At 38.1% G+C, this 22,455-nt stretch overlaps 1 protein-coding gene across 1 annotated transcript; it reads right to left on the bottom strand.

Moving 5' to 3' along the window:
- Positions 1–1,756: 1,756 nt before the first annotated feature.
- LOC139887819 (pectin acetylesterase 12-like) lies at positions 1,757–16,692 on the bottom strand. The gene is made up of 12 exons (XM_071870871.1): positions 16,605–16,692; positions 16,102–16,535; positions 4,524–4,653; positions 4,352–4,425; positions 4,161–4,247; positions 3,849–3,973; positions 3,193–3,253; positions 3,054–3,107; positions 2,867–2,944; positions 2,500–2,605; positions 2,272–2,417; positions 1,757–2,108 (listed from the first exon to the last, which is right to left on the bottom strand). Exons 1-12 carry the CDS (start codon positions 16,690–16,692, stop codon positions 1,998–2,000), a joined length of 1,494 nt encoding a protein of 497 aa, XP_071726972.1. The 3' UTR covers positions 1,757–1,997.
- Positions 16,693–22,455: the final 5,763 nt, after the last annotated feature.

Below are 22,455 nucleotides of genomic sequence, written 5' to 3'. Positions count from 1 at the left end.
TATTTATCAAGATTATTTTGTTAACAAATTAATCTCATTACACTTAAATCATATTGGTGACACAAATCATCAACATATTGCAACATTATATACAATTAACGAATCTAAAAAGTAATGCAGCAAAAATCAATGTATTCGGTATTTTCTATTTTTTTTCGGGGATGTCTCATGTAGAACTAGGGCTGTGCATGGTCCATACCCGGACCGGACCGAAACCCAAATTTTTTGTAAAATAAGAACCGAGGACCGGACCATTTATACATGGTTCGGTTCGGTCCGATTCTAGCTTCGGTCCAAGTCGGTTCGAGTAAATACCCGACCAATTTATGTTGTTAAAAAAAGTAATATATATTACTTCATTCCCATATTTAGAAATTTACATCAAATAACAATCAATATATAACACGTATAAATGAAAAAACTTATACAATCAATTTATAACACACATACATTATTAGACCATCGTCTTATTACTAAATCAGAAGTTTGTATCATGTACCAATTATAACTCTTTTTGCTATAATTTATGTACATGCTAAATGTACGTAAGTATCTTTTTGATTAAAGATTGAAATTATTAAGAGTTTATCCATTTACTTACTGTTGAGATTTAAAAGAGTTTATCTTGTTGTTGAATTATTAGAAGAATTTATCTTTTGGGGTCTAAATATTCGTAATCTTTTGAAGTTATTATAAGAATTTATATTGTTTTCTGAATATATTATATGTATAAACGTAATGTAATATGATATGTAGGAGCAATGTCGTTAATAAATATAATAGAACACTCATATTATTCCTCTAAAAAACTCTCACAAATATATATCATTCGGTTCGGTCCAAAACATTGGTTTTTTCGGGTTTGACCCGGACCGGACCGATACCCGAAATATTGAAAAATTATGGACCAAGGACCGGACCAAATAGCTTCGGGTATTTCGGTTTCGATTCGGTTCCTACTCGGTTCTCGGTTTTTTTCGGTTCTACTCGAACCATGCACACCCTAATGTAGAACGATTTCTCGTGTGGGTTAGTGGATTATGATCGTTAAATGTGGTAAGAGTAAGCAATTATTAAATTTTGATTATGTTACTATTATAAACCTTTGTTGCAGATTATCATTTAACTTTTTAGTTAGTATATTAAACGATCATATCATAATACTCAAACTGTTAAATTGATACTAAATATTAAATTGACACAAACTGTCAAATGATTGACATCTATATTTACCAAATGTTCATGAAATTATATATAATAAATAAATATTATTACAAAAAGTCAAATAGTCAAATTAAACTAGGACCAAGTCAAATTGAAGCTAGCTATAGCTTCTACCTTTCTATATTATAACTGCAATTTTTGGCATAAATACTTGGTGAGATTGACCTTCAAGTAGATTTCAAGGGGGAATGCAATGCACACCTAATTTACAAAAAGATGATTAAGCCACAACTCAAACTGGACAACTTTATTTTAAAAAACTAATTTGCAGTTGACCATTCAACAAATTGATTGACAGTATCTCGACGTCATAGTTAACCAAGGTAAGCCATTTGAATGAACTATGCTGATAACTTGTTGTTTCAGCTTCCCCACATGGGGCCCAGGGATCAAAGGCTACGGGTACCGTTGAACCACTGGTTCGTTGGTACTATGCTGATAACTTGTACTATGTGAATAGCAATGAGAAAGCTGAAAAATGATTCAAAAGCAAACCTCATATATTTCTATTATAATAATTTAAAATGCCCACTCCCACTGGTTTTGTGAGAAAGTGAGGTGTTACAACTTACACAAGCCTCAACAATTTATTCTCCTCTCATGATACATACATATTCTCTTTTGATTTCAATGAGATTAAATTAAATGAATCCTTTGTAGTAAAAGGATTGAAAAATGAACTAGGGAAATATAAAATAAACAAATTGAATTAATATTCAATTCAATTTACTATGAATCTAAAATGATGTAATTAAACCGCTCGCACTGTTGCATTATGCTCTGAATACCAAGTTGTGACAAGTTTTGTCACATGGATACGGGCAGTCGATTTGTTTGACAGTTGAACGGTCATAGAACCAGTCTCCAACAGCCAATGCAATCGCCTGTACATATTAAATAAGATTATTGAATTACGAGTTTTATTATGCTTTATAGACAATTTGGGCGACTTTTAACCTTGTTTGACCCGTTACGTATAAATTATAACCCAAATTGACCCATTCTTCCATTACAGTAATTGGATCAATGTAAAGAAGTTTATAGTACCTTGTTTCCAAGAAGAGGCGAATTATCGGCAAACCATGTATCCTGTCTTTCTGATTGGCAATGAGCAAAACACGAATTTATAAACAACCCGTTTTGTTTGGACCTCGAGAATCTTCTGATAGAATTCAGCATCTGATTTCTAAATCCTACTTAAAGCATACAGGAATTAATATTAATACTTATTAATAAATTTATTAAATTTCATTTTTACTAACACAAACACATTACCTTGAAGAAAATTCATCTGTGATGGTGAACAGTTTGCAGGGTTCTTTTGGCATGCCTTCCATGTGCCTCGACGATCAGCCGTTGGTGGAGCTAAACTAGCAAGGATCTAATATAATAGTTTACAAAAATTATAAATATTTTTCATCTAAACGGGTCAAATGGGTAGAATAGTTTGAAATAGTTTGAAATTCAGTTAATAAAAGATGGGGAAAAAAAAGTGTCTAAGGGTCTGCCAGCATCGACCCAATCCATACAAAAAAAAAAGTTCTGGGCTGATACATTGCCCACCAAACCTATTTAGTAGTCACTAATAAAACCTGCATCCAAACACTCCCAAAGACACTTGGTAAACATATAAAAGAATTACCTGCCAAGAATCATAGGCGGTATTGAGAAGGAACATAGGCGTTTTGAGGTTCGAAACTATGTTTTGCGGGAAAAAGCACTACATAAGTAGAATAAAAACCCGTCTTAGAACAACAAATGCATCAATTAATAAGAATATAAATTTTCAAACCAACTGATCGTGTTCTGTTCTTTGTAAAAATACTTACAGAAGTTGGATCAAGGTGGTTTGTGCAAGTTCTTGGCAAATTTCTACCAGCTCCCTGTTTAAATTATTTGAATAAAATTTAGAATCTGAGCATGTTCGGTTATTAGTATGTTAATTATGAAACCAAAAATTACGCGTACCTGTAAAGTAACAACGCCATGAAACATGTTTCTAAGAGTGTGTCCACCAGATACATCACGCCTAAATTTGCATAAAGGACCAACATCAAGATGAAATAAACACAAAGTATTCCATTTTAATTGTACAAGTACAGGTGTTGAGACAGGTCATTTTTTATACAAGTCAAAACAGGCTAGTCCCATCTTAGTCGACCCGCAAACAACTTTCTTTTACTGATTTTCATGTAAATGTCTAAAATGGACTTCGTAAAGGCCTTCAACCTGTGACCTGCTCTCCCATTTGACCCGTTTGAGGTGGAACTTAGCCTAAAGTGACCCATTTACATGCAAATGGGTCGAAATTACCACCTCAAAGTTTTACTGATTTTCATGTAAATGTATAAAATAGACTTCATACAGCCTTAACCAGTGACCTGTTCTCCCATTTGACCCGTTTGAGGTGGAACTTAACTTAAATTCACCCATTTTACATGTAAATGGGTTAAAATTAGCACCTCGAAGTTTTACTGATTTTCATGTAAATGTATAAAAAGGACTTCGTATAGCCTTTAACCCATGACCTGCTCTCCCATTTGACCCATTGAGGTGATACTCAACCTAAATTGATCCATTTACATGTAAATGGGTCAAAAATACCACCTAGAAGTAAAACTTACGCATCCAAGAACATTCCAGCATCAGCAAAACACTTGACTCTGGTTTTTCTTGAGAATAAACCGTGGAACTCATCACAATGTAAAATAGAGGCCAAACCGCCAGCTGAGCACCCAGAAAGCATAGCCTGAACACCGAGTCCACAAACGTTATTACAAATGTTTGACTAAATTTCACGAATCATATATATTCTTCTGACAATCACATATATAACAAGTACCTTGTAGATAAAACTCAGTAAACAACATCAGATATTATGAAGGCACAAACAGGCAATGTTTGCCTAAAATAGTGAATAAAAGGTTATATTGTACCTCATTAGCGTACCGCATTCCCTGTGACATCAACTCTTCCATGGCAGCTAACCATATCTTTTGTCCTCTAAATTGCAGGTTATGTGCCTTAACCAATAAATAGCAAAAATATAAATAAATAAAATAAAATAAAAACTTTAGTACACTGTATTACTTAATGATTGTCATTTTGTCACATACACACTACACACCTTATCTTCCGAATCGCCAGTAAATGAGGCACCGTCACAATAACGAACCTTGACACGATTCCAGTTAAAAAAATCTGCCAAGAATTCAAGTTTGTTAAACAAAGAATTCACATTGCAAATCCGACAATAATAAAATATATAATAATAATAATAATTTTGTTTAAAAAGAAACCTGGATTTTCTTGTGCCCTATTGCTTAAAATTCCTGTAAAAGCCAACTGTTTTTCAAAATAGTTGGACGAACCACGCCTTGTTGATCTACGGTAAACACATGTTCTAATGCTGTTACACCATCCTCCACCCTGTAACATAAGTAACGCCCGATAAAACAATTTACATATTGGGATCAAATACAATTAAAATCAAGATTTAACTAAAACAAGCTCCAATATAAGTATATAGCATATACACAGTTGCATAATGTGATTGAAACGGTCACAAACCTCTAAATGAACGAGCCAACTTTTTGCACCGGAACCAAATCCGCGACTTAAATGGTACCCAGGTACTGATCCATCCATGCATACTTAAAAAGTGATACACCCAAAAAGGTAATAATCAGTATAAAAGTCAATGGCTATGGTTCACTTTTTAAATGTGAACCATAGCTTATAGCACACACTTTTGATTTTCATAAAGAAAGAAATAATAGGAAAGGACATAACTTTTGATCTTAAGAGTAATATTTGAATCTGAACATGATTAATTTGATTACTTATTGAGTCAAAAGGTTTAAACGTAAATCACAAACAATGAATCTCATAACCCCATGAAAAACTACCTAGAAACTAAACAAAATTAATATGGAGAGGATTAAAACACACACAAACAAAGCCCATTTTGCTTATCATTTGTCATTAACATTACCATTTATAAATTATATACAGTACAATCAATTATACAAACATAAACCAAAAACAGAAAAACCAACAAAAAAAGCTCCAAAAAGTGTGAACCAAAACGGAAAACACCCAAATCAAGCACCAACCAAAAAAAAACAAATTTGATCAAGATTTGGAAAGGTGTAAACTTTATCAAACCCAAAATACATAAATTAAGATAAAAATCAAAACTTTATAATAATAATAATAATAGAAAAGGAGAAATGTACCTGCGCCTTTAGCAGCTGCTCCATGAATGAGAGTGAGACCAACATAAAGAGGACCATAAGCAGCAGATTGTTGATAACTATTATTATTATTATTATTATTATTTATATTATTATTAGTATCAAAAGAATAGTCTTCTACAATTGACAACATTTGTTTTCTTGATATTGTTGATGTATTATCATTATTAATAGCATTTGTGTTTTTATAAAATAACTCTGTATCATCATAAGCATTTCCTAGCTTCCCCAATAAACAGCAGCAGATCAATACACAGATGTATTGAATCATATTCATTTAGCTGTTTTAGTTCACTCAAATGACACTTAACCCTTATTATAGGTTATTTTATAATAACATTTGTGCTCTGTTTTAGAATGTAAGATCTACAATAAATATATATTACTAAATGACATAGTATTCTTCTTCTTTCTTGAATCTTGATTAATCTTAGTACCTTAAATTCACCTCACTCACCTCACACTATTTTTATATCTTACATTTTTTTTATTTTTTATTTTTATTTTATATTTATACCTTATTTTTAGATTATTAATTATTACGGAGTATTTTTTTGTTGAATATTTTAATTTTATAAGTTATAAGTTAATTAAAAATATACAAAACGGATGCCAATTAGACTTTGGTTGTCATAATGATGGGAACATGTTAATTCCCATAAAAGTTTTTATTAACCATGAGAGTCGCGGTGAAGATGGCTGCTCACAAAGCGGGTAGTCGCTTTGAAATTAATCGGTTCAAAAAGTTGGATACCCAGGTTAAAAAAAAATAAAAATTTGTTAATTAACTTTTTCATACGAAGTAACTTTTTGGTTTAATTGGTAGCTTATTTAATAATTTGAAATATTTTGTTTTAATTGTATAATCTTAATCTAAATCTATATTTGGTAAATAAATGGTATTTGAAAATATTTCAGTCTTAATTCCAGTCCTTGTAAAGAAGGTAGGGAAACTTATCGAGAGGTGATTGTACACCATTTTTTTCTTTTATCATACACTATCAGTAATATTTTTAACATGTTATATTTTTCATTTTAACTGTCATATATCACATCCTTCATCATCAACTTAAGGGTAAATATGTTCTAATAATTATTTATTTTTTTAAAAGACAAACAATTTTATTTTATTAATAAACTATAAGAATACACGGTATAAATAATACAAATACAACAATTACGACACAATGAAGAAAAGAATCCCCTAAGGATGTAAGGACCATAAGGCCACTCTCTATCGTAACTAAACTATTCATCCTCTTAACCTTCCACATCAGCGCCACATCAACACCAATATCCTATAACTAATTCATAATTAAACACTCCTTATCATGGCTAAAACAATACTTTTATTATACAACGTACAAGCAATAAAGCATCAAGTCTAACAATAAAAAGCCACTGAGACCCATAATTCCTATAACTAACCTAAACTCTTCCATCAAATCCATGGTGAGTGCGGGTAACTAACGCGGGTAACTAAGCCGTGTCTATGGTTCATTACGGGTAACTACGGGTAATGAGCGGGTAATGACGGATAGTGGAACCATAGGGAGTGGTCTAAGAAGCAACTTGAAAAAACAATTCGGAAAAAACAATTCGGAATAGCGAGGGACACAGTACCGAATTAACAGTGGTAAAGCGCCCTTGCCCATTTAGATCTTAAAGCCAGATATATCCAATAGACGATACAAAATGATGAAGCCGGATATTTAGATAACTCGAGAGGTTCTCCATGTACTATCCAATACCCGATTTATTTGGAGGAATATAATCATAATGCAGCGGGTTATTTAGCCACTTTAGCCACTCGAGACTTTCATTTTTCCAACAGCAAGATATCTACTCGAAGCTTTTAGATTGAATCTCGATTAGCATATCTGCAATAGTGCATTTGTTTTTCCCGAAGGAACATTCGTTTCTATTCTTTCATAAAGTGTACCCAGTTAACCATGTGAATAGCTTGCCACATTTTTAGACCATGAGATGAATGGGTCCGCCATTTACGTATTCGATCCCAAACATCTTAAGCTACTTTGCATTTTTAGATTGCGTGTTCTAAGGTTTCAATATCTTCGTTACAAACAGGGCATCTAACCGAATGGAGATTAATTCCGCGTTTATCAAGTTCCGTTCGTACAGGGAGCTTATTTTGTTTTGCTCTCCATACGAAAATCCCTATTTTTTGAGGTGACAGATTATTTTGTAATGTAGGAGTAAGCATTTGATTGTTAACATTTACCATTTCGGTGATTAGAGCATTGAACTCTTTTGAGTTGAAGATGTCATTTGATCCGATGGGCCAATTCCAGCAGTCAGTATCATTGTTCGAGAAATGAGCATGTGTAATCAATTCTTGTAAGGTTGATAGGTCCGAATCAGTTTGCCAACGTGGAGCAACAGACCAATTCCAGTTGAAGGATATGACATAGCTAGAACAGGATACCCGATCAGCTACGGTAGCTTTCTTGTTAGTTTCAAGTCTGAAGAGTCTTGAGTATTTGATTTTAAGAGATTTCGACTCACACCAAGGTTCCAGCTATAATGATGTCTCGAAACCTTTTCCTATAACTTTACAAAAGGAGTTAGAAAAATCCCACCCTAGTTTAGGGTAGGTCCAAGATTTATAAATCAAAAAACGCCTATCTTGAAAATTTACATTTTTTAATAAATTAAAGTAATATGTTAAACATAACTTGATTATGGTTAACTCTATTATAATGTATGTGTCATATATGTCAGTTGAATTAATTATAAAGTATATTATTTTTTAATAGTATATTTGTTATAATTCAATTTTCATACAAGAATTTATATTTATATTTATAATGATACCGCAACCCGCAGGCGCACCACATATGTATGCGGGCAATCACTATTGTGCGTATGCGTGTTCTTGTGTGCGGTATGCGGCGTGCGAATGCCTTTGTTCCCGGTACGGCGGTTGCTTAGCTGTCAAGTAAATATCTTTTCCATAATTATATCCGTGATTCGGGGGAGTCAGTTATGGATGAGATTATCATGATCTGGGACGGTTCTAGAATTAGGGTTTGCATATAAATACAAACCCTAATCATCATTCACCAGACACAGCATATTACGTAACCATCGCATACGATACACATTACGTAAAACAGCATCATTCAGCATCTTTTCAAGGTTAACAGGTTAGTCTTTCGTAAGCTAGTACCTACGACCTTATTTGGGGCCTCTTGATCGACGACCGTTATCGGAGGTGGACTTAATCACTTGGCCACCCCGCCGACCTCATCATGTCGGCCAGGGTTATTCATGGTAGCTGGACCGGAGAGCCACGTTCTAAGATCCTTAAACCCCTCTTTATGTATTGAGCAGGCATATTAAACCCTATGGTAAAAATATGCATGATCAAGTGGTGCTCTCGTTGAGAGTCGAATTAATTCAAGACTGTTTAATTGCTTTTTCTTTTAAGGTTTTGAATTGTATGACTCGTTATTTACAAAATTTTTGAATTTTTTCTTTAACAGTATCATGACTTCCGAGGAATCATCGGAACATACCCAAACAGATATTCAAAACGCACCGTCTGGTAGTCAACAGACACCGGTTATGACTACGGAGACGACTATTCAGGCGGGGTACACGATGTACCCTCCACCTATATCCGGCGAACCCTTTCAGAGGTACAAGCCGATATATTCAGACGGGATTACACCGCCAAGAGCAAATTCACCAGTCACAACCACGCGGCTGGACTTTTCGTCAGTGGATCCAAGGGTCATCTTGGCAGGCACTAGCGGTGAAACAATGGGGCCGCATGTGGTTTGCTGCGGCCAGGTACCTATTTACAGTACCACTGTTTCAATACCTCTGCATACGCAGAGCATTCAGCAGAATTCGTCATTTACACCGTTGCAACCTTGGCAACCACCGCGCCCAATTTCACAATTTTTAACTCCTGCGGATGCGCAGGCGTTACTTAATAGTTGGGGTTTGGTGTCATCCCAGATGCAAACTCTCATTGGGCACCGATAACAGCGCAGCAGCAAAGCACAACGCATACAGTTGGGCTTTTAAGTGTGTATCCTCAAGTTTCGCAGATATCTGCGCCACAGGTTTTGCTTCCTTTACAGCCACCTGTGTACTCTGCATCTTCAAGTCATCCCTCTTTTCCAACGCAGCAGCCTTGGTTATATCCGCAGACGCAGGGTCAACCTTGGCAAAATGTTCAAGGGCAGGCAAATCTTGCAAGTCAATTCATGCAGGCCGCACCTCCTGATATGGTTCACTTATTTTCACAACCTGACTTTGTTCAGGACATGATGAAGCGTTTCTTTGCGGGCTTGAAAGGGGATCCTGTTAAACCACCCTTCGAGCTACCGACTACCTTTGATAAGTTTCCTCCGCATATAACCACATACCCATTTCCATCAGCACCAAAGATACCTAGCACGTTGGGTACTTACAATGGCCTGACCGATCCAGATGATTTTTTACAGCGTTTCGAAGGCGCAATGCAAATTCAAGGCTGGGTGAATCCGGTTGCGTGTCAGATATTTCCTATGACACTACAGGGTATTGCTCGTGAATGGTTTAATAAGTTGCCGGCGGGTAGTATTGCCGGGTTTATGGATCTGCGGACAAAGTTTTTATTGCAATATCAGAATCAAAGACCACGCAAGCGCACTCACATTAAATGCCATGACATCGTGCAGAAGTCCAAGGAATCTTTGGGCGAATTTCTCACAAGGTATACTAATGAGTGCCTGCGGATACCAGATCTTAAGCCAGAGCAGCAGATTTCAGGGCTCATACATGGTATAAATTCAGAGCGTCACCCGACGCTGGTTAAGCGTTTACACCATACGGTGCCAACAACTTATGTTGAAGCACTTAAAGAATGCCATGCTTATATGCGGAGTGGCGAAGATAAAGATATTCCCACCGCTAGCTCACGAAACGAAAGAAAAGATGATGATGATCGATCGCGTGATCAAAGTTGCGGAAGTAACTCTCGCGGACGGTATCACAGCGGCGGTCCTATCAGGAGTGACAAGGGGAAGTCCAGTGGCAATTATCGAAACAATAATCAGCGCGACATCAATAATCAGAACTATGCGCTGCTCAAAAGTTTGTCCAAAACGCCCAAGGAAATTTTGGCAACGGAGCCATTATGCGCGACCTTCGCGGTTCCAACTCCGCTTACAGAATTTGGTAAGCGGGACAAAACAAAGTATTGTGAATTTCATGACGATTATGGTCACGACACCAATCGGTGTAAAAACTTGATGGAACAGGTTTTGGAGGCACTTCGTGCGGGTAAATTGGATCATCTAAAACCACCTAAAAAGGATATGGGAAAGGCCGCAGAAGAGGGTTCGAAGTCTAAAACTTTCGCATGGCAGAAAGTTGACAAAACGAAAAATGCCGACTTAACCATTAACATGGTTGACGCAGAGAAAATCAGCCAGCGGAGAAAGTACAATGATCACCAGGATTGGGAGCTTCTCCCAATCACTTTCCCTCCTGTAATGTCAATTGATACAATTAATGAGCCCATTATCATCAAGTGTCGCATCCCTAATTGCGGAATCCAGATTAAGCGCATGCATGTTGACACTGGCAGCGGTGTCGATATTATGTATGAGCATTGTTATCGTTTCCTTCCGGCAGAAGTCAAAGCGCAGTTACGCCAGCCTGATATTACGCTATCAGGGTTTTCCGGAGAAAACTCGTGGCCGCTAAGCCGGATAGAATTAATGATAGAGCTTACGGATGATAGGAACCCGCAGATGATCAGGCATGAATTGGTCAATTTTTATGTGGTTCGTTCAACTTCACGATATAACGCACTGCTAGGGAGAAACTTCATACGGCGTTTCAACATCATACCATCGGTAGTGCATGGTTTGATTAAGTTTCCCACAGTAGGAGGCGTTGCCACAGTTGCGTCACATCAAGCAACCGAGTTGTGTGGCTCTGTCGCGTCTTTAAGTGCTCCTAGCGTAGGAGAGCAACTTGCAAACTGTGCAGTAATAGCAAATCGCTTGCATCCGGATAAGCGAATTAAAATCGGCGCAGGCTTGTCAGCCGAAACGAAGGGCAAGTTGCATGGAATATTGTCAGCTAACGCAGATGTTTTCGCATGGCGCGAGTCAGACATGACCGGGGTTCCGCGGGATATTGCGGAACATAAGTTAAATGTTAATCCATCATTGACACCCGTTAGGCAAAAGAAGCGGCATATGGCTCTAGACCGCAGTGATTGGTTGTGCGCAGAGGTGGACAACCTTGTCAAAGCAAACATTCTGCGGAAAGTGCGTTATCAGACATGGGTTGCAAATCCTGTGTTAGTAAAAAAGGCTGACGGTAACTGGCGAATGTGCGTTGATTTCAAAGACATTAATAAGGCATGTCCTAAGGACAACTACCCTCTCCCGGAGATAGACTGGAAGGTAGAATCACTATCGGGATTTAGGTACAAGTGTTTTCTGGACGCATACAAGGGTTATCACCAAATCTTAATGGCTGCGAAAGATGAGGACAAGACTGCTTTTCATACGCCGCAGGGTATTTATTGTTACACGAAGATGCCTTTCGGGTTAAAGAATGCTGGCGAGACCTATCAGCGTGTAATTAACGCAGCATTCAAGCACCAAATCGGTAGAAATCTTGAAGCGTACGTCGACGACTTGGTAATTAAAAGTAACACCGAAGAAAACATGCTCGCGGACATCCTGGAAACATTTGCATCTCTGCGCAGGATCAACATGAAGCTTAACCCGCTTAAATGTAGTTTTGGGGAAGAGGAAGGCAAGTTTTTAGGTCATGTGGTGACAGCGCGGGGTATCAAGGCCAATCCCAAAAAGATTGAAGCCATTGATAATTTGCCATCTCCGAAGACAAAGAAAGATGTGCAGAGTCTAACTGGGAAGCTTGCGGCTATCACATTGTTTTTGTCGAAATCGGCAGAACGACAGTTACCATTCTTCAATACTTTGAAAAATTGTTTGAAGAAAAAAGACTTCGTATGGACTCAGGAAGCAGAATCAGCCTTTCAGGAGATGAAAAAGGTGCTTGCAGAATTACCAACACTTACTGCGCCAGTATCAAGAGAAACGCTAACGCTGTACCTCGTGGCATCGAAGGAAGCTGTCAGTTCAGTTCTCATTGCGGATCGCGAAAAGGTAATCCATTAATTTACATGCTTTATTTATTTCGCAGAAACTTAGCGACTGAGGTTTTTCTCAGACGCAAATGCCGGTCTACTTCGTAAGCAAGACGCTGACATCAAGCGAAGTAAACTACTCACCGATAGAAAAGCTCGTATATGCGCTGGTCCATACGGCGCGGCGTTTGCGCCGATATTTTCAAGCACATCCAATGGTGGTCCTAACTGATCAACCAATCAAATAGGTTAGTAAACGCCTACTTTGCGGCAATGACCGGGGTTACCGCATTGACTAACGCAATCATTTTTCTTTCAGGTGTTATACAAGCCTGAGATTTCTGTCCGAATGGCTAAGTGGGCAGTTGAATTAGGAGAACATGAAATAAATTTTTCTTCGCGCAGTGCGGTTAAGGTCAAATACTTGCTAATTACCTAGCAGAATTACCTGCGGATGTCGAGGCATCAGCAGAACATCAGGATCCACCTGCATCAACTTTGTCACCATGGGAATTGTACACCGATGGTGCGTGCAGCGCATCTGGTGCAGGTGCGGGTGTAATTTTAACAGGCCCAGATGGCGAAGAGCATACATACGCACTGCGGTTTAATTTTGCTGTTACGAACAATGAAGCAGAGTATGAGGCTCTGTAAGCAGGTATGCGCATTGCGCATAAGTTAAATGTTAAAAATTTGCACGCTTATGTGGATTCAAAGCTAGTATGCAGTCAAGTCAGCGGAGATTTCGAAGCGCATGACATAGCCATGCAGCAATATCTATCGCTTGTTCACAACCTCGCTGACCAGTTTGAAGCTTTTCAAATCTCCCACGTAATGCGGGGGCAAAATAAGAAAGCGGATGCGCTAAGCAAACTGGCTGCCTTGGCTTTTGATCATATGGGGAAGAAAGTTCTAATAGAAGAACTCAATGCGAAATCCATTGTTATGATGCCTTTAGTGGCACCAGTTGAGGAATCAAGCTCAACATGGATGACGCCCATCGTGGCTTTTCTGCGGGATGGCACTTCTCCTGCGGATTCCGCTGATGCAAAGAAAGTCCACGTTAAGGCACCGCTGTATGCCCTTGAGGGTGACGTCCTATATCGAAAGAATTATTTGGGACCGCACTTAAGGCGCATTGGCCCGAAAGAGGTAGAGGAAGTTGTACGCGAGGTGCATGAGGGTGCATGCGCACTCCATTCGGGGCACATGTCCATTGTGTCAAAAATAATGCGGCTAGGATATTATTGGCCCACCATGTACGCGGATACTGCGCGCATAGTTAAGCAATGCGAATCATGCCAAATACATGCACCTATTAGCAGAGCACCTGCGCATCCAATGATACCAGTCTCCTCACCATGGCCATTCTGCAAATGGGCAATCGACATAGTCGGACCATTCCCAAAAGGCCGAGGAAACATCAAATTCTTGATTGTTGCAATCGACTATTTCACAAAGTGGGTTGAAGCGAGACCGCTGGCAGCAATCTCAGGAAAAAGGGTGCGAAATTTTGTATGGGAAGACATCGTCTGTCGATTTGGTATACCAAACGAAATTGTTAGTGATAACGGTACGCAGTTCGCGGGTGATCCTTTTCGCAGCTGGTGCACGGAGCTTAATATTAAGCAAACTTTTACATCTGTTGCGCATCCGCAGGCGAATGGCCAGTGCGAAGTCACCAACTGGGATATAGTAGCTGGAATCAAAGCTAGGTTGGGTCATGGTCGCGTTGGTTGGGTGGATGAACTACCGAAGGTTTTATGGGAGCATAGAACAACACCCAAAGCAAGCACTGGTGAGACTCCGTTCAGTTTGGTCTATGCATCAGAAGCTGTTGTACCCGCAGAAATTGGGGTACCAACGTTCCGTATACAAAATTTTGATGAGCAAAATAACTCTGAAGCTTTGCGGGAAAATCTTAATTTGCTGGAAGAGTGCAGACTCACTGCGGCTGTGAACGAAGCAAATAACAAGCAAAAAATTGCAAAGTACTATAATCAGCGTGTGCGTTCGCGCTCTTACAAGTGCGGTGACTTGGTTTGGCGTCAGAACGACGCAAGTCATGCGGAGGATACTGGGAAACTGGGCCCCCGTTGGGAAGGTCCATACAGGGTAGCGAAGGCAAACAACACCGGGGCGTACCATCTCGAGACATTAGATGGAAAACCTGTGAAATGCACTTGGCATGCGACGTTATTGAAAAAATGTTATATGTAGCTAGGTGGACCTGATCACTCCAGTTTATTGTAGCACATTATTTTTTCTATGTAATTTCCGTCCGTTTGGATGTGTCGCGGTTGTAATTGTGATTAATGCCAATTAAATATTTACTCGCGCATACTTTTGTTGTTTAAATATTTCTTTTTTGTATGCGGTTCCTGCCTACTTAAGGGGTGTCCTCTAGCCCCCGTGCGGCAGAAGCCTGTTTGGCTACAAGGCTAGACACTAACGGCAGGCAAAGGGAATTGGTTTTCCCCTAGCCAAGTGCCACGCAGACTAGATGACTGCAAAGTCGACTTAAAAAATTACAAGCATTGATTTGCTTGTGCGTAATTACTCTCGCATTGGTTTGCTTGAGGAACTCTTAAGCATAAAGACATTGGCTTGTTTTTAGTTGCGTTGCTTACCATACAGCTACCGTGCACCTCTAGTACATGACAAAGCAAAAACGCAGTAGCTTCTGAGTCTAAATTGTTAAAGGTAAATTGTTAAAGTATTGGTTTATTTTACGCAGTACCATCCGCATACGCATGAGTTTTGGTTAACTATGCGTATGGGCATGCGGTTCACCTTTTGTTTTGATTCGCGATATATAAACAAATAAACACACTACGCATGCATAACAGAAATATATATACATCAAATTAAGTTACATAAGAGGTAATTGTTTGAAACGCCTGCCCAACACGGGACTTAGGGCTGCAAAAATACAAATACCTGCCTAAGCATAGGACTTACGGCGCAATCCAACACAAACTAATAATCCTCCTTCAAAAACCCATCGATCGACATGTTCGGGTCCGCAGCAAATACATTGATTAGGGGGATAGGGATGGACTTGATGGCTTCTTCCGCCTCCATTAACGCCGCAGCCGTTCCCTCTTTTAGCTTCTTTTGAACGATGTCGGGGAACGGCGGTGTTAGACCGCAAGCTTGGATTAACTCCTGCACAGCCTTGTTGATTTCATGGTCCCTGACCGCATCAACGTAGGCATTGAACTTGTCGGACACACGCTCTGAGTCCATCACCTTTTGCGCAATGGTAGGGAGTGCGGTGCGCAGCTTCGCTAGATCCGCCTCTGCCAGTTCGCGGTTGGTTACCACGTCATCCCTTTCCCTCGTCACTTTCTCAAGCTCCGACCGCAAACTCTCTGCATCCCCCTTCGCCTGCTCAACCGCACCAACCAGCTCGCGGCTCTTTTTTCTTTCCTCAATCAGCGCAGTTTTGGTTTCATTCGCGGTCGAATCAACCGCATTTCGCGCCTCCTCGGCAGCATCCCTATTCTTCTTGACCTGATCTACACCCGCCTGCAGTAGCCCTAGCTCTACCTCTTTGTGCAGAGCTAGCTGGTATATGCTGGAGGAGCGGCGGGCCTGATCCGCAAACATGCCAAAAAATACCAGGCCGTTTTGAATGAAGGCATTGTGCGCCTGGTTGAACAGTAGAGCGGCCAGTTGCTCGCGGAATTCGGCCGGAAAGATTTGCTGCAGTAACCCAGACTGCTCTGCTGCATTTTTCGCAGAAGACTGTGTGAGTTGGCTGAGGTTGGCAAGGCGGAAGCTACCTTGCGGTGGAGTTGGTGTGGAATCAGAATCCACGTGTATCGCCTTATCCTTTGATGCGGCGGTAGCTTCGAGATCTGGGTTGACCCGCGGGGTGGACGGCTGTGTCTCCTCCACATGCTCTGCATATCAGTAAATAGTTATAACGTAAACTTTAGTATGCGGTATACGCGCAAGGAATGGACGCTTACCAGTAATGGGGGGATGTAGTTCTGCGGAGCGCGGCTCGATTGGAACAAAGTTATCATTCCGCATGTCCTCCCTTTGTTTGGGAGTCATCATCTTCTTCTTCTACTGAGCTGCAGAGGTCTCAGCTGCTTTGCGTTTGTTTCCAGATGCTGCAGGCGATTGCTCCACGTTTTCGCTAGGTTTCTCCTGCTCTAGCTGTACGTTCACATCTTGCTTGCGGAAGGAGATTCCCGCAATCTCTTCAGCAGTCAGCACCTTCTTCATCCTCATTTCTGCAAAGATACAAGCATGCGTTAGATAATATACATACAAAAACAGTTGTTAGTACGTGATTATACTATTCCTACCCTTTCCATCCGGTCCGACTATGGCTGGGCGCACATCCTCCCATGGCCAATGTGCGGATATCTTCCCTAGCCGCAACATCACGTTCCCATATGATCGATGCACTAGCTGTGCATTTGCACACTTCGCTAATAGTTTCCTTTCATCCTCATCCAGGGTGGGGGTCTTGTTTACATCCTTCTCCACCTTCTCGAACCATATCAGCGTTTGCGGGAAGTTTGCACTCACCGCAGTTTGGTCGATGAAAAAGAATGTCTCTTTCCAATTCCCCGCATTCGATTTTGGGGTCTTGGTGAAGTTTTGACGAGCGAAGAAGGTGAACCACAATTTGTGGTGGTTGGCTATTCGGTATAAATGACAAAACACCTTCACCAGGGGCACTTTGTTGAGTGCAACGCACCACATCTCGAACAAGACTATTTTCCCTATAGCGTAAGGGTGCAACTGACCTAATCCGACCTTAAAGTGATCTAGCACGCCCAGAAAGAAATCGGTGGGAGGAACCCTAAAGTTTCCATGCTTAAAAGCATGTTCGTAAATAGCCACCTTTTTCTCCGGTGGCTCGTGGGCTCGCTGATTGGACAATGGGGGCACCGGATTGTACTTGGCTAAGGGGGGTACTGTTTCACTAAGTGATCTATGTGCTTCTGCTCTATAACAGACTATATGCTATCTACATACGTCTCGTTAGCTTTAGTCATTTTCTAGGAGTAATCGGATGAATACTAACCTTTAAATGGTGGCCGGAATGTTTGATTTTTGATCGGAATTCAAATTAGCAGCGTAACGAGGAAGCTTGAAGCAAGAAAGTGGAAGTGAGCTGCAAAATGGGCTATTTATAGGGAAGATTGAGGGTCATGGGATGGAGTGGTGTGATCGTGGCTGTACACGTGTAACGCAATCGACGGGTAGCATTTTATTTATGCGCGTGGATGCCAGTTGGGTATGATTACATATACGCGCGTGGTTGGCACGCGCCTGCCACACTGCCACTTTATGTCATGTCAGCCGAATGGGCTTCTGCGATTGTGACAGGCATTTAATGGCATCGAGACGCACGCGGAATATTAAATGCTAGCCGTTTTCTTGTTTTTTCTTTTTCGCTTAATAGTTTGATATCATACGCCTTGCGCCATATAACATCAAACTGGGGGGACATAATGATACCGCAACCCGCAGCCGCACCACATATGTATGCGGGCAATCACTATTGTGCGTATGCGTGTTCTTGTGTGCGGTATGCGGCGTGCGAATGCCTTTGTTCCCGGTACGGCGGTTGCTTAGCTGTCAAGTAAATATCTTTTCCATAATTATATCCGTGATTCGGGGGAGTCAGTTATGAATGAGATTATCATGATCTGGGACGGTTCTAGAATTAGGGTTTGCCTATAAATACAAACCCTAATCATCATTCACCAGACACAGCATATTACCTAACCATCGCATACGATACACATTACGTAAAACAACATCATTCAGCATCTTTTCAAGGTTAACAGGTTAGTCTTTCGTAAGCTAGTACCTACGACCTTATTTGGGGCCTCTTGATCGACGACCGTTATCGGAGGTGGACTTAATCACTTGGCCACCCCGCCGACATCATCATGTCGGCCAGGGTTATTCACGGTAGCCGAACCGGAGAGCCACGTTTTAAGATCCTTAAACCCCTCTTTATGTATTGAGCAGACATATTAAACCCTATGGTAAAAATATGCATGATCAAATTATTTATGATAAAATCTGAATTATCAATATAAAATCAAGTTAACTATCATAGGTTCGGTCTTCCTCTAAGTAAAATTAAATAACTAATATTATGATAATATTTATTATTATTATTATTTTGACAGTAGTATCTTTTTATGTCAATTGATTTGAAAAAACATGTACAGTAATGGTTATCGTTTTATTACTTGCAAACTAAATACATATTTATATATTTAGTTATCGACCATATATTTGTCGGTGTTTGAACTAGATATTTGCTCAAAAGATTCCCTTGAAAGTAGCTTAATAATCATATTATTTGTAAAAAAAATATATATGGCAAATGGACTAAAATCTCGCTTACATAATTAGAGTACATTAAACTGATTTTGTTGAGTTTCAAGATTAAACTATAATTGATTTTTTTGTTATAATTAATTAAATTATATATTTATTATTAATATTAGTATTAACTTTTAGTTTTTTATAATTATTAGTATTCACGTAAAATAATCGATTCGTAACGACCCTACGTTTCTTTCTAGTCCAACGCAAAATGATGTCGACGGACTTTTGGATTACAACTTTTGTTTTTTACTCTCTTTGTTTTTTCTCTAAATAATTGAAACTACGAATAAAAGTATATGAGGGAATGTGACTTTTGGATTACAACTTTTGTTTTTTACTCTCTTTATTTTTTCTCTAAATAATTGAAACTACGAATAAAAGTATATGAGGGAATGTGTTGATGTAAAAAGTATTGACGAAGCTTGAACTTGTTTATTGAGAAAGACATGATCACTATATTATAATTAAAGGTTGAACTTTTTCCATTGGAGAGCTAAGATTACTATTATAATTAATTAAATTCTTTAAAGAAATATATGAATGTGAATATAAAAGTTCTTCGAATAATGTTTATTAAAACGAAGTCTGTATGAAAATATATGTTCAAAATGGTGAATAGTCGCTGAATTTACTGAGATGTCAATGTTTTCATCATATAATTTTCATACCGACACATATTTAGTTTATTCGGAAACAAATACGCTTGTAACTCAAAATGCTACAAATTTCATTTTTATGGGATGACTAAATCCCTTTCTTATCCTCACTAAGCTTCGTCCTTCTTGAAAAAAAATTAAATTCTTAAATCATCTTCACATTTTTTTTTTTTGAAAAGCCAACAAATTATTAATATTAAAAATAAAACAGAGTACAATGGGAGGTCCGAGGACCTATTACAGAACACAAAACATATACAAACATTACATCACACGAGAAAACCTACATCGACACGAAATTAAAGAATGGGGTATGTATAAATTGGAATGGTTATATCGGGTAGGAAAAAGCCTTCATCCAACGCGATCCACAAGGATAGATCAACTTGAAAACGTCAAGCCGACCTAGTAATCCAAATACATACCGAGAATCCTCGATGACAAAGTATCGGATCCTATAGCCACTTAGACCCGAGCCATGTAAAACGCGAGTTAATCCGGCATAAAAAACTTACCTTAACCAATACCAACTCTATTGGGATTTTCGACGCAAAATTTAGGGCAAGTGATCCATGTTAACCAATCTAGAGAGCCCTTTTTCAATCTACAATTGATCAACTCGAAACATTTGCGTTGTATTTCGGAAATGATCTTTGGAGGGCTAAGACAATTCTTCCCGAAGACAAGTTCATTCCGATGTAACCAAATGTGATAACACGAGACCTATATTACCGCTTGCCAAACATTCATGCCTAGGTTGGAGTTAAGATATGGATTCGGACAATCAGCGAGATCTGACAAACGTGTGATATTAAGGTTATCAATTTTCCACCATTTGCGAATTCTATCCCATATATCAATAGAAAACTTACAAGAAATTAGTGAGTGATGGAGAGTTTCAATGTCGTCATCGCACATCGGACATCTTGTTGAATGGAGATCGATACCTTTTTTATCAAGTTCAACTCTAACAGAAAGTTTATTTTGCTTTGCTCTCCAAATGAATATACCATTTTTTGCGGGAGAAATGGGTTGAAATTTGTAGGTTGAGGAGCAATTAAATTGTCACCTGTAAGTTTGTGTAACAAATGAACTAATGAATCTGTTGAGAAAATATAACGATCCTCATTTTTTCATTCTATATTTTTTCAATATTAAATGCCCAAACAATATAATTAAACTTAATGATTAAACTTTAATCAATAATTGATAAGCGTTAAGAATTATAAAATATAATAATTAACTTTGTGTAATAAACGACAAGTTAATAAAAGATAAAATAATGAGCTAATAAACTTTCGTGAACAAAATAAATAACCTTAAACCTTGTACACTTAAATAATTAAACTTGGATAATTTAGGGACCGTTTAAGCTAATCTAAAGTACAAAGGACTAAAGTGAAAAAGTTCCACCCTAACCCTCCTAAACTCTAGCCGAATTTTTTTTTGTTTAAAAAAAGTGTAAAATGCCCAAAATACCCTCCCAAAATCGGCCCCCCATATCACCTCCTCAATCCTTGACTTGTTCCCTAAGTAAAACTTAACCTAAATCTAATTATAGAATCCTCTAATCTTTCCTATAAATAGGGACCTAAGCTAACCCATTTTTTCGTACCAAATCATTCTTAAAAATCTCTCTCAAGTCTCTCTCTCTCCCTCTCCTAATTTTCGGCCAAGAACCGAAAATCACCACCACCACCATCGAAATCTTCATCATCATCTTCAAGATCTTCAAGTGATCTTCAAGTTTGTTCATCGTGTTCTTCGCTTTCTTCAAAGACCTTCAAGGTGTTCTTCGTTATTCAAGGGTTTTGATCTTCATCTTCAAGTCATCATCATCATCTTTTCTTGTTAATCTTCATCATTGTTCATCAAGGTAAAAACCCTAGATTCAAAACTTTTAAATCTTACTTTTAATTCATGTTTATGTTCATAATCATATGCATGTTCTTGATCTTATTCATAATCATATTGTGCATATAAAAAAAAACATATACATATACATACATACTTACACGACTAAAAAGAAAAAAGAAAAAAATAAGAAGAGGTTTAGATCTACAAAAACCTAAAAGATTATCAAGATTATGTAATGTTAAATATGGAAACAAGTATATACATACTATATATAAGTACATGCATAATATATATATATACATATATATATATATATATATATATATATATATATATATATATATATATATATATATATATATATATATATATATATATATATATATATATATATATATATATATATAAAGATTTTTGTTAAATCTTAAAAACCCTAAAGATTAGTTAGAGATTTTGTTAGTGTTTAAAAAAGAAAACGAAATCTAGATACATGTACCACATATATATATAATTGGAAAAAAAATAATATATACACACATATATATATATATACATACATATACACGATATATATATACATATATACATATTAAATATTAAAACCCTAATTAAACCTAACCCTAATTTATTAAACCCTAATTTAATAAAACCCTAATACATTAATTAAAACCCTAATCATTTATTTATTACTAAACCCTAATATTAAATACTACTTTAATTAACTAAAACCCTAATACTACTTATACTATATTACTAATACTACTTAACACTTATACACTTATACTACTACTTAACACTTGTGGAGAAAGTTGGAATGGAATGGATTGGTTACGGAAGTTTTGATGTCGTAGTTGGAATGGATTGGTTACATCCATTACATGCTGCAATCTTGTGTTTTGATAAAACCGTTAACATTCCGTTGGGAAATGGAGAGACTCTA

This window comes from Rutidosis leptorrhynchoides, chromosome 2 (genome assembly GCF_046630445.1).
Source record: "Rutidosis leptorrhynchoides isolate AG116_Rl617_1_P2 chromosome 2, CSIRO_AGI_Rlap_v1, whole genome shotgun sequence".
Lineage (NCBI taxonomy): Eukaryota > Viridiplantae > Streptophyta > Magnoliopsida > Asterales > Asteraceae > Rutidosis > Rutidosis leptorrhynchoides.
This window is presented reverse-complemented; position numbering and strand designations above follow the sequence as displayed.